Raw genomic sequence first — 13,827 nt, forward strand, 5'->3', positions numbered from 1 at the left:
TGAGCTACCAAGGGGACCTTATGGACCTGTAGCTTGAAGCTCCAACGGTACGTGAATAACTAACTAAACTCTTTAGTCACGGGATCCACCGTCCGTTAACTGTTGGGTACTCCACTAAAGACCGACAATTGCACTCCCTGCACTACAAATATATTTCTATGTCCATATCAACCAATCAGTAGTGTGGTAACCCTATACAGATCGATCGTATGTACAGTTGGGCCAATTTACCGCTTTTCACATGTAGTTACATCTAACTCCCTAAGTACCACTAATTTCTCTAATGAACATAAGTCATAGTCGTACTATGACTGAGTCTTCTCTTCCAAAAAGAGGACGTAGCCACTATGTTCAAGACCCGGAATGAGCCCTTAAGGAAGCAATCTATCTATTTACTCCTTCTTTGGGGAAGGAGTGAATTTGTCTTGTGTAACTGAGTTCCCAGCTCCCTAATCAGATAAATCCTGAAAAAGGTAGGCTTGTTGAGTTGGCAATTTGGCCACTCTCACCCATACTAATCAAAGGACCGCCTTCAAAGATAAAAGTTCCCAAAACACTCAAGATTAAGATCATGTCACCTATGTTCATTTAAGTGAGATATAAGTCTCAAGTATCAATGGCGTTATATAAAAAGACTAATCATCTCATGGTTCGGTCTTATACAAACTCTTTGTATAGGACACCCTCGCTCGCATGTCTCCACATGGATGGCCAGGATCAGACCATCTGTAGTAGTTCACAACACTTGTAAACCTCTATAAAGTGGGTCGTATCCGTAGTGTCATCAGGATAAGGTATCCCTCCTTAATCCATATACTATAGACCTTTTAGGTTATTGCTTAAGGCATGATCCACTTATATATCTCATATACATGCTTAAGTTTACATACCAAAAGCATGGATCTTTGTTTATTGGATATGAGTAAATGAAAATAAAATAACTCTTATTTTATTAATAACAATGTGTATTAAAGTTTACAAACTACAAGACTCCGGGAGAATTAGGACACCAATCCCAAAAATCTCCCATTTGTCATAATACCTCGGGAGATTAATGTGCAATACATGAAAAAACAAGTAAAATATACAATAAATTAGAGCATACTATATACCCTAGTATCATCCCCCACTTGCCCTAGACAAGATGTCGCATGTCCCCTAGACCCAAACTCTCCAGATGACCTTCGAACACTTTAGCCGTGAGGGCCTTTGTAAACGAATCAGCAACGTTGTGCTCCGACGCGATCTTCGTGACTATGACATCACTGCAATGCACAATCTCCTTGATCAAATGATATTTTCGTTCTATATGCTTACCCTTACGATGACTCCGAGATTCCTTTGAATTTGCCACAGCCCCGCTGTTATCACAATAGAGAGTGATCGCTAAAGATATATTTGGATCAACTTCCAAATCTATAAGGAACTTCCTAAGCCAAACAGCCTCTTTAGCAGCTTCACAAGCGGCTAAGTATTCAACTTCCATAGTAGAGTCTGCGACGCATCCTTGCTTGATGCTTTGCCACACTACAACCCCTCCATTCAGAGTGAACATTGACCCTGATGTCAATTTCCGAGAATCTCTATCAGTCTGAAAGTCAGAGTCTGTGTATCATGTAAGTATCAAATCCTTATCTCCATACATGAGCATGTAGTTCCTCATTCTTCGAAGATACTTGAGGATCGTTTTGACCACCGTCCAGTGATCTAATCTTGGATTGGATTGATAACAACTGACAATCCCTATGGCATAACAAATGTCTGGTCTAGTACATAACATTGATACATTAAGCTTCCAACATTCAAAGCATAGGGAATCCGTCTCATCTCTTCAACCTCTTGAGGTGTCTGATAACTTGTAGAATACAAGCTATTTATACCGTTTTATTTAGATTATGCGGCAAAAAGAAGGAAAAGTTGCATCGACCGTATAGAAATTGGCTTAGAAACGCGAAAATTTTAAAGTGTCGTAAGCACACCCGCTAACCCTATTGCGATGGCAAAATGGAATGTCTAAGTCTTTGTTTTGCAGGAAACAGGTCACCGCATGCGACAATCGCTCAAGGAAAAAAAAAGAACAACGCATTATCACAGCATGCGGCAATCATTCAAGAATAAAGAAAGAACAATGCAATTGCAGCGCATGCGACAATTGATCATGGACTCAAACGATCAACGCATTTCCACCGCATGCGGTAATCGATAAAAGATCAAAACAATTACACCGCATACGGCGATCGATTGTAGATGTAAAGAGCGACGCATTCACCAGAACTTCTGACATTGTACAGCTTTTCTGTTGTACGATTCTGACAAATTGAACGTGGAGCAGAGCGGACGTTTCCATTATGCCATGGCAGGAATTATCAACTTTTTAGAGTGGGACCACTGATGCAGAAGAAGCCAATGTCTATAAATAGCTTCATCAAATTCAAAGAAAGGAGGCTGGCCTGAAGAGACAATTCATAGAAATCCAGGGAGAAAGACGAGACAAGACCGAGAGGTAAGTCTCTGGAGCAAGCAATTATTTCCATTCCTGAAGAAGAAGCTCTGTGCAAAGATCACTTCTACTTGGAAAACAAGCCTGAGAAGGAAGCTTTCCACTCCATTTCTACCACATGCCAGCAAGCAAATCGTGTCCGATCGGGATCTGTGTCAAGAAATTGACACTTTTTCCGTATTTGTTCTTATTTTCCATTCATCTACTGTGTTCATCTCTAATCTTTCATTCACTATCTGTACCAAACGCTTATCCTTAGATTTTAATATCATTATTGTATTCATCGTCATTTATCTGATCTTTCTCCATACATTCATCATCCATTTTATTCATCATGTGTAACTAATCCCAGAGTAAGGGGAAGGATTAAGCGAGTAAATTAATCTTTGTTGAAGAAATCGACTGAGTTTAGCTAAAGCATGCTCAACGGCATCTTCACCTGTGAGAGCAGAAGTGAAGATGTTATTCCGCATCTCAAAAAAAGGTTGGAAGAATGCGTTAACTAAAGCGAGAAATATTTCCAGAGATGGAAACAACCTTGCGTTCACCACGTTTATCCCTGTTTCACCATAGACATATGGGAATGCAGCCGATCACTGAAAGGTGTAAGCCAAGGGAAAGTAGAACCTTAGTTGCGTCCTCAATAAGATTGATGAACTTGCGATGTCCTTTCCCACAACCCATTCTTTTTCTAACTCATTTCACAAGACTTGCCACCGCATTCATCAGATACTTCTGCACATCTTCACAGCTAGTCCTCAACTTGTATATTTATTTGTTTATTCATTTGTTTATTACCGCACTTTCTTTTATCACCGCAATTTACTTATCACCACATTTTATTATCGCAATTTATTTTATCATTACTTTACTTTTATTATCGCATTTTACTGTTTACCTAATTTTTCAAATCAATTCATTATTCTTTATGTTTCCCGATCGCATATACCACATTAGTATCGCATTAATCACCGCAATCCCCATGTTCGATCTCAGATCACTCTGAGAAACTTGCATTGGAATTATACTTCGTTCCAGCGTAAGAAAACTTGTGACATACGCATACTACACGAACACATATTAAGAAAGCATCTAAGCATCACCACATACATCATTTAGAACGTAGTATCACATATTATCATTGTCGCAAAGTGCATACGTCAAAGACCTAACAAGTTTTTGACTACACAATCAATGATTAAATTCTTATTACAGTGTCTTAGGACATTAATCCTTAGACAAAACAATTCCACGCCTGAAGGGTAATAAACCCCTCTTGGAATCCTGCATCCTGTACCTGATCAACATTTGATCAATGTACGATGCCTGAGACAAAGCTAACCTCTTGTTCTTGTAATCCTGAATAATCTGGATCCTTAGAACATACTGCGCCTCTCCCAAATATTTCATTTGGAATTGGGCAGCTAGCCACTTTTTAATGTCAGTCAGAAAACCTACATCATTCCCAATGAGTAAGATATCATCCACATACAGTACCAGGAAAGCTACTGAGCTATTGATGATTTTCTTATAAACACAAGGCTCATCAACATTCTGATCAAAGCCAAACGATTTGACCGCACTGTCAAATCTAATGTTCCACGAGCTAGACGCTTGTTTTAGCCCATAAATGGACCTATTAAGCTTGCAAACTCTTTGCTCTTGATCTGGAACAATGAACCCCTCTGGTTGAGCCACGTAGATNCATAAATGGACCTATTAAGCTTGCAAACTCTTTGCTCTTGATCTGGAACAATGAACCCCTCTGGTTGAGCCACGTAGATGGTCTCCTCACGATTACCATTAAGAAAGGCAGTCTTGACGTCCATTTACCATATCTCATAATCATAAAATATGGCTAGGGATAGGAGTATCCTGATAGACTTCAACATGACAATAGATGAGAAAGTTTCCTCATAGTCCACTCCCTCAACCTGGGTATAACCCTTTGCCACGAGTCTAGCCTTAAAGGTTTGCACCTTTTCATCTACACCTCATTTTTGCTTGTAGATCCACTTACACCCTATGAATTTATCCCATCAGGCTGATCCACAAGTTCCCAGACATTATTGAAGTATATAGACTTCATTTCCTGGTTCATGGCTTTAATCCACTCATCTTTGTCAATATCCTCCATTGTTTGCTTATAAGACAATGGATGCTCGACCCCATCATCAAACATGATGTTTTGGGCTTCAGTCAAACCCATGTAACAATCCGGTGGGTTCATAACCCTTAACTCTTTAGATGATTGACTGGATGTACTGACATTAACAATTCTTGTTGATCTGTTAGTTTGTTCAACAACTCTTGTTGAACCTTCAGTAGTCTCACTAGAAATCTCATGTAAAAGAAGCTTACTTTGTGGTTTATGATCCCTGATGTGGTCTTCTTCCAAGAAAATAGCATTTGTCGACACAAACACTTTGTTTCTCACTCAAATCATATAAGTAACCACCCCTCGTTTCATTGGGATAGCCTACAAAGAGGCAAACTTTCGAACGTGGTTCCAACTTCTTTGGATTAGCCACAAGCACGTGAGCCGAACATCCCAAAATCCTGAAGTGGCGAAAACTACCTTTACGGCCTCTCCACAACTCCAAAGGTATTTCAGAAACACTTTTTGAGAGAACGTTGTTCAAAGTGTAACATGCAGTCTCCACTGCAAATCACCAAAACGAGTCTGAAAGATGAGCATAACTCATCGTAGACCAAACCATGTCCAACAGAATTTGGTTTCTCCTTTCTGATGCACCATTTTGCTGAGGTGTACCTAAGGCCGAGAGTTGGGACGTAATTCCATGTTCTATCATATTGTTCTGGAATTCGAGGTCCATATATTCTCCGCCACAATTAGATCGTAGGGTTTTTATCTTCTTACCTAACAAGTTTTCAACTTCAACCTTATACTACTTGAACTTATCAAGAGCTTTAGACTTACGTTGCATTAGGTATAGATACCTTTATTTTGAATAACCATCTATGAAAGAGATGGAATATTTATACGCACCTCGAACCATAACACTCATCGGACCATAGAGGTCTGAATGTATAAGCTACAAGGTTTTCTTGGCTCTGTAACCTTTTCCAGTAAAAAGTCGTTTGGTCATCTTGCCTTCAAGGCATGATTCACAAACCGGCAAGGAGTTTTATTCTAAACTCTTTAGAAGACCACATTTCACCAAACTCTCAATCCTATTAAGGTTGATGTGACCTAACCTTAGATGCCAAAGATGGGCGTTTTCCTTAGGAGAAACCTTTGGTCTCTTAGATATTGTCGTCGTACTGAAAATTTCAGTATTAAGCAAGGTTTTTATAACTAACAGCCTTAGTACATATAAGTTATTCTCTATTGAACCAAAACCAATCTCCATATCATTCTTGAAAATAAATACTTCACTCTCAGAAAATGAGACGGTATAGCCTTGTTCAATGAGACAAGAAACCGAGATTAAGTTCCTCTTGATATGATGAACTATAAAATCATTATCCAGTAACAGATAACGTTTCTTGTCAAAAAATAACTTCAGCCTGCCTACAGCAACAATTGAAACAACCTCATCAATACTGACTTGAAGAGTCAACTCTCCCTATGGCAACATTTACTAGGAACTAAATCCTTGGTAGGAAGGACTGACATGATTAGTAGCACTTGAATCAAGTATCCAGGCAGAATCATTATTCTCTACCAAACACGTCTCCAAGACCAATAAATCACATTTAATGTCTATAGACGTCCTCCCTTTTTGAAGAGTAAAGGGATCAGTATTAGAACCTAAATAAGCTCCAAGTTGCATTTTAGAGAACACTTCTCGTCGATGAACTTCAATAGAGTCAGCAACACTTGCTTTCTCTTCCTGGAGGTTATCTTAGGAACTGACACTACTGGTTTGTTTTGTCATCCATCCCTTTGTGCTCGAAAAATGAGGCATGACGTTCAAACAATTCTTGCAACGAGTCTATGATCTCACATGCAATGACCATGTTATCAACTCTTTTGGCCAAAGCATTAGGTATGCTAGCCAATATGTGAAGTCGAGCCAATGAACTAGTCTTCATCCACAACTCATGTGCATTACGAACACTTCACGATGCATCAAGGGTCGGAACTTGAGGACATTTCTCATCCATGACAAACTTGAGGTCGTTTACCACGAAATATGTTTTAACCAACTCTTTCCACTATATGAAATCGGTCAAACTAGAGGCATTTAACGGAAAAACATTCATGTTGCTGAGAAAAAAACACATTGACCTACATTAGATTTTAAGCAAATACTCGTTGAAAAACATACAACATCAAATACGGTTTAGCAAAACTGAAATGAACCCCGTGTGACATCTAGTTTCACAAAGGTTTAGGACAAAAGCCGCTGAAGGGTGGTCAATTTTGAAGGAACTCTTATCGAAGAGTATCTCTGAGTAGAAGCGAGATCGTTCCAAACTCATTGTGACAGAATTACAATATTCACAATCGAACAAACTAGTTATGCAATATACAATAAATTATCAGCATGCTTTGAAACGTACCAGTTGAAGAACCCTTCTTCGCCTTCAAACTCATTATCGTACAAAGACTGCTCCTATCGCTCTTGCTGAGAATGTCCAAGAAATTATCCACCAAAACCCAATCGTCTACTCACGAACGGCCTCCACATGAACATAGCAGTAGAGAAGACACTACCACTTAGAACCCTTAGTATGGTCAGTGTGAGAATCCAGGAGGTGTGGGCTCTGTTGGATTTGGCAAAGGGAAGGAGGAAGAGAAGATCGTATACCATGACCAAGCAAGTGGGAGAAGTTAGGTGTCTATCATATAGACAATGCTTGATCGTTTAGTATAAGGGCCACGATCGTATAGACGATCATTTAGCAAATCCTATGCGATCATGTAGTAAAAGGCGCATGATAACTTGTAGAAATACAAGTTATTTTTGCTCTTAAGTTGGAACAACGAAGGTATTTAATGATAAATTCTCCCCATTTTTAGTAGAAACGCATGGAATTACTCAAACATTAGCAAACTCATGCAAAACAAGTTTTATTACAAAATATTGTGGCCCTAACACATTGTATTGCAGGATCTTTACAGAAAGCTAACACATAATCAAGAAGTGTCGCAGGGAAAGCTCTAATGCATGGGCCATACGTCGGAGGGAATTAAACGTAGAGAAGATACATCGATCCAGGCTGATTGTGTCACATCACCACTTGCAGTATGGGCATCTGCAACAGGCGGCGACTGAAAAGCTTCTAAGAGTCAGGCGGGTGACCAGGGCATGAACTTTTATGTTACCCATTCACCAATTGGACATGACCAACGCTTATAAATAGAATGAAGTCCCTCCAGATTTAGACAGTTAGTCAGTACATAGAAATTTATCAAGACTCTCATTCTCTGTATAGCGTAGTCGTAATTTTAGTTCTTTAAAAGTTGTGTTGTGGTGCCAAGACGATCAGAAGGGTTGAGAACCACCACCACCGCCGGTCAGGGAGCGGAGGAAGCCAAGCTTGAGAAAGACACTTTGTCCAACTCCTATACAAGTGATTGTACACAACAGAATTGAGCCAAAGAGATACAAGAGATTGTACTTTACGACTTGACTCATTTCCTTTCATCTCATTTATCATTTTCATTGCATTTTATTGAATATTGCTTTTGTAAAGACAATTTGCTTCTTTATAAAATTCATATATTTGATCCATCACATTTTGCCATTTTTTATTTCTTGTTTATGTTGAATGCATTTATACTTTATGCAGAACTTCATTTCAATGCTTAAACCAACTTGATCAATTGGTAAAAGCATTTTTAACTTAGATTGTTCGAGAGAATAACTAAGCCGCATCAAGTAGGACGCCTAGTACATCTAGAGATAGACTTACTAGTGTCTGTTGCATTCTATGTTAGACGCATGCATCCTAGAGATAGGTTTTGTATGTTATTCGCATTGAGAAGTGTTGAATAAAGTTTAACGTATAAACAAAGATAAGCAATTCATCTCATCTCATCCACATCACATTCTAGTTTGTGTACACTCATCTTAGACCGACACATACCACTTACATTAAAATCCATTTTCGTATGATCCATTTAATCACTACTCAACTCTTTTGTATCTTCTTGCATAGGCACAACACTTTAGTGTAAATAACACATATTTCTCATATATTTAGGAAAACCCCTACAATAGCTACAACGCAAAGTCTGCGTTTGTTTAACTGAATCCCTTAGTTCGACCCTGGACTTACCAGGAACCTAAATTAAATTTATACTTGGGTCTTGTTTAGGAAAACTTGAACGTAAATAGAAGGAATGTTGTGCATTCTGTTGCATACATCTTTAACGCACCAACACGTTACAATTTCTAACGCATCAAAGCATCAACGCATCACTTATACTTAGAACTTATTTTTCCAATTTATTTTATACAATACACTCCCAGCTCGAATCACGATAGCAACGAACAAGATTTTGGCGCCGTTGCCGGGAATTCAGAAACAAAACTAACCAGAAATTTTGTTTGTATCTGTTGTAGGAACACTTCGGTCGAGGGAGTATTACAAGCTAAGCCTAAGCTTATGAATGTTTATGAGCAGGGAGAGCACTCTTGAACTCATATACGACCCCAAGATTGAAAGGACCTTCCGATGTAGAAACCGATCGAATCGTCGTTGAAGGTTGAGGCAGAAATTTCTCAGACAACAGAACAGGCAACGAGCAATGGCGGAAGAACAGGAAAATCAGAATTTAGCTCAGCAACTAGCTCATCCTGCACAAAATCCAATCCTAATGGCGAACAGCAGCACGCATCCCATGAGGGAGTACGCGTCCCTTGTACTGTATAGTTTCTCTCCAGGAATCATATACTCAACGCCAGATGGGACGAGGTTCGAGATGAAATCTGTAATGCTCTAAATGCTCCAGATTGCTGGACAATTTGAGGGTGGTCGTGGTGAAGATCCTCACGCCCACATGAAGCGTTTCCTGGAAACGTGTAACTCATTTGTGATTCCTGGAATCATCCTAGAGGCGATCAGGCTGTTTTTGTTCCTCTATTCTTTGCGTGATGACGCAAAACAATGGGTAAGCTCATTGGAGCCTGGTGAAATCACCACCTAGGAGAAGTTGATGGATAAATTTATGCAAAAGTATTTCCCACCTACCACCAACGCGAGGAGGCATTGAGAGATTATGAACTTTGAACAAGAAGAAGCTGAGACCTTAAGCTCCGCATGGGAGCGTTTTAAGGGACTGGTCAAAAATTGCCCGAACAATGGACTACCACTAACTATCCAAATGGAGACTTTTTATGGTGGATTGAATAGAGCATCCCAAATGGCAACAGACGCAGCAGCGGCTGGTGGAATTATGGATAAATCTTACTCTAAAGTTAAGGAGATATTAGACCGCATTGCTAAACACAACATGGAATGGGTGAAAGATACGTATGATGGAAGAGCTGATAGGAAGAAGAGGTCTCAAAATGTTAATTCTATCAATTCCAATGCAATAGCCACACTTTCAGCGCAAGTGGCTACGATGACCAGCCTTTTGCAGAACATAATGCTAGGAAATGCATCAAATCAGTAGAAGGTGAATCAGGTAGAAGCATTTGGGCAGCCCATGGTTAGCTGTGTGGGCTGTGGAGATCCTCACTCCTATGCGGATTGCCCACAAAATTCTCAGTCAGTATGTTTCATTAAAAACAACCCATTTTCCAATACATATAATCCTGGATGGAAAAACCATCCAAATTTTTCTTGGACAGAAGGAAATCATCAGAAGCACCACCTAGGGGCAAACCAACAACCAAGGCAAGGACCATCACTTGCATTTCAACAAATGCATCAGCCATATCAATAGTCCTTTAATAGAGGAGGACAGGCGTCGAGCTCAGGATCTCCACTTAAGAGCCTATTAAAGGAGTACATAGCCCAGAATAACGCGTTGCTGAAAAGCCAGGCGTCGTCTATCAGAAACCTGGAAATACAGGTAGGGCAGATAGTGAGCGAGTTGAAAAATATGCAGCCTGGAGGTCTACCTAGCAACATTGAAACACCTGGGAACAATAATGGAAAGAAGCAATGTCACGCGGTGTCTTTGTGAAGTGGAAAAGCTCTTGAAGAAAGAAGAATGAATCCAAGAAATAGCAGTCCTTCAAAAGAACGCATCACACGTTCAATAGATCAAGAAGAAATAACGCCTGAGACCACAATCCATTCAGAACTCAGTATGTCTAACGCGGGAAAACATGCAGTGCCGGTGAATGCACCATTCCCTAGACATCTAATGAAGAAGAATGATGAACAACAATTCAAGCGCTTTCTTGAGCCCCTGAGGAAATTGCATATCAACATTCCACTTATAGAAGCCCTGGAGCAGATACCAAGAAGAGTCAGCGAGACGGAAGTAATCACACTAATGCAGGAGTGCAATGCATTAGTAAGCAACAACCTACCCAAGAAACAAAAGAACCCTGGGAGCTTCACAGTTCCTTGGTCAATAGGAGGATTGGATGTGGGTCATGCGTTGTGCGATTTGGAAGCCAACATTAATCTCATGCCACTTTCAATCTTTAAGAAACTGGGAATTGGTGAAGTACAACCCACTTCTGTTACTCTCCAGCTCGCTGACAGAATGATTAAGTACCTTGAAGGAAAGATTGAAGACGTTCTGGTAAAGGTTGAAAACTTCATATTCCTAGCGGACTTTATTATCTTGGACTATGAAGCAGATAGGGAAGTACCAATTATCCTTGGATGCCCCTTCTTAGCTACTAGGGAAGTTTTAATTGACAAGCATAAAGGAGAACTAACTATGCCCGTGGATACTCAAGAGGTGAAATTTAATGTGTTAAACGCATTAAAGTTCCTAGAAAATGAAGATTGTCAACTAAACAGTATAGAGTTGCCTGAAGAACAGATCCATGTATGTGAGGTCCTTGTGTTGGAGGAGAACCTGAAAGAACCAGAGCTGCCAAGTCTGAGTGAGCGGCAGACAAAACCAACATGTCCATCACTTGAGGAACCACCAGAACTCGAGTTGAAACCGTTACCTAGTCACATGAAATATGCCTTTTTTTTTTTTTCAGGGATGTTAAAATCCAGGTGGTTAGGTCTCTTCATCATTAAAACAGTCTTTCCATATGGAGCAATGGAAGTAACACGAGAATATGGCACCAACACATTCAAGGTAAATGGCCAATGAGTGAAGCCATACTTTGAAGATTAACTGGAACGTCAAAAGTCATCTCTCGTACTATCCGAAGCCAACTGAGGCCTGCGTCGAAGCATTCCTGCGTTTGCATCACCATATATTCTAGGGACGCTTCCTCTATCCTTGTCTTTTTGCATTCTGTATTTTACAATGCGTTTGAGTTTGTTGGTTTATTTGTTTGTCTATGTTTTTAAGATTGATTGTTCTTTGTTTCTGCCTTCTTGAGTTAGAAATTTCACTTGTTTTTTTTTTTTTTAAAGTTGTATACAATTGGGATGGGAATAACGGATGTGTCAGACCCAAGTCTAACGCATGGCCTAGTTGAAGGGATGCGTCTCGAGAATACAAAGCACTAGAGTGCTTAGAAACCCAAGATGTCCCTTCAGCTTCACATTTATTACGGACGTCAAGCACCGCCAAGACTCAGCCCACTATCTTTCTTCTCTCCAGCCTATAAAAAGATCCAAACGCTTTGATTTCCCTTCTTCCCTCATTTTCTTCCTAGAGCCCATCTCTGAAATGAAAAAGAAAAAACCCTAGCCTCTCCATTTTTTTTCCTCACGCGATCTACTCAGTAACTCCCCGCCACAATGTCGTTACATCAGATAGTCAGAACCAAAACCATAGCTTTGGACACTCGTCGGTAAGTTCCTACTCTTCCTCGTCTTTGTTTCGATTTTCACCTCCCCGAGCCCTAGAAAACCTTCAAAGCCCCGTCAAAAACCAAACACATGCACAGGTGAGAACCAACCTTTCCCAGCGGCTGTCTCGGTCGAAACCTTCCACAACACCTACAAAACCCTCTTCTAAAACCACCAAAGCCATCACAACCCTTCCTTCCAAAACTCCTCAACCAAAACCCAAAACTACCCCTAAGCCAAAGCCCAAAACACCTTCGAAACCGAGGCAGTGTTCATCATCTATGGCTGCCAGTAAGCCCTACACCAAGCCTGCCCCACCACCATTCATTCCTAACATAACTGCAGTGGGTGCAACGCATGAACCACTTCCAGCCTACCTTCACAATGCTCCGTCACCAGCCATGCATCCACCGCCCCCACTTTCTATCCAGCCCCTAACCACCATTTATCCAGTTGAATCAGACGTGTCAAGCCAACCGCCGCATTCACCCATAGTCATATCCTCCCCTGGGTCGCCTCATACTCCATCAGGCACCCCTTCACTTACTCCACCTAGACCCCCCCCTGATAGTCCTACGTCAGAGCGCAATCCTGAAGAGTTGGTGAAATTGGCTCGACTACACGAGTAGGAAGTTTTTGGTGCTATTTGGCGAGTCTTAATCAAAGCCAAGAGGAAAAGCAAATGATGTGTTCAGACCCACCTAACGCATCACTTGAATTGGACGAAGCGGAGCGGTACGCTATGATGCTTGAAGAAGAATTAGAAGAAGAAGAGGGAGAAAAAGAAAGGAGAATTGGCCCACATGCATCTTAATCACGCCAACCCGACGCGAATGAAGGGCCCTTAAAATGAAAGAGAGTAACAAGGAAAAGAAAATTAATATTGAAGGAAGAAGATGAGCAATCAGCATCCGGTCCTGAGGATGCAATGTGTAGGAGTTGCTTAAGGCACGACGTGTTAGATAAGGACTTGGAAGACTATCAGCCCAAAAAGCAAGGGCGAAAGAAGACAACTCTCCAAAGGGAATTGAAGAATGAATTGAGAGAGCTTGCAAGGGAAGCCAAATAACATGTGGCAGGAAAATGCTAGGTAACCAACGCGTTACCTAAGAAGACCTCAGGAAGAAAGCGTCAATTCAGTGATATACTTGTAGAAAAAGGATTCTTTCCCGAGTGCCACCCACTGCCAGTATACATAACAGAAACAATAAATGCAATGGGCTGGACTCAGTTCTGCGTTGGGCACACACGGATTTGGCCCAACCTCGTCTGCATGTTCTATAGCAGCGAATTTGACAATGAGAAGAACACAACCTTCGTTAATGGGGTATTAATACGTTTCTCAACCGACAAGATGAACGAAGTGTTTAACATCGATAGTAATCTGGACACGGAAGGTAATCGCATCTTGGACCAGCCAATGCCAAGACAACTGAAAGATGCGTTAAGAACGGTAGCCAAACCTG

At 40.6% G+C, this 13,827-nt stretch overlaps 1 protein-coding gene across 1 annotated transcript; it reads left to right on the plus strand.

The window, feature by feature from the left end:
- Positions 1-10,736: 10,736 nt before the first annotated feature.
- Positions 10,737-11,711, plus strand: LOC120084187. The gene has a single exon (XM_039040079.1). The coding sequence runs from the start codon at positions 10,737-10,739 to the stop codon at positions 11,709-11,711; it is 975 nt and encodes a 324-aa protein (XP_038896007.1).
- The last annotated feature ends 2,116 nt before the right edge of the window (positions 11,712-13,827 follow it).

Source organism: Benincasa hispida, chromosome 8 (genome assembly GCF_009727055.1).
Source record: "Benincasa hispida cultivar B227 chromosome 8, ASM972705v1, whole genome shotgun sequence".
NCBI classification, from domain to species: Eukaryota; Viridiplantae; Streptophyta; class Magnoliopsida; order Cucurbitales; family Cucurbitaceae; genus Benincasa; species Benincasa hispida.

Bases quoted from the DNA above. Each gene is read 5' to 3' on its own strand.
- LOC120084187 (XM_039040079.1), top strand. From the start codon at position 10,737: ATGTCTAACGCGGGAAAACATGCAGTGCCGGTGAATGCACCATTCCCT.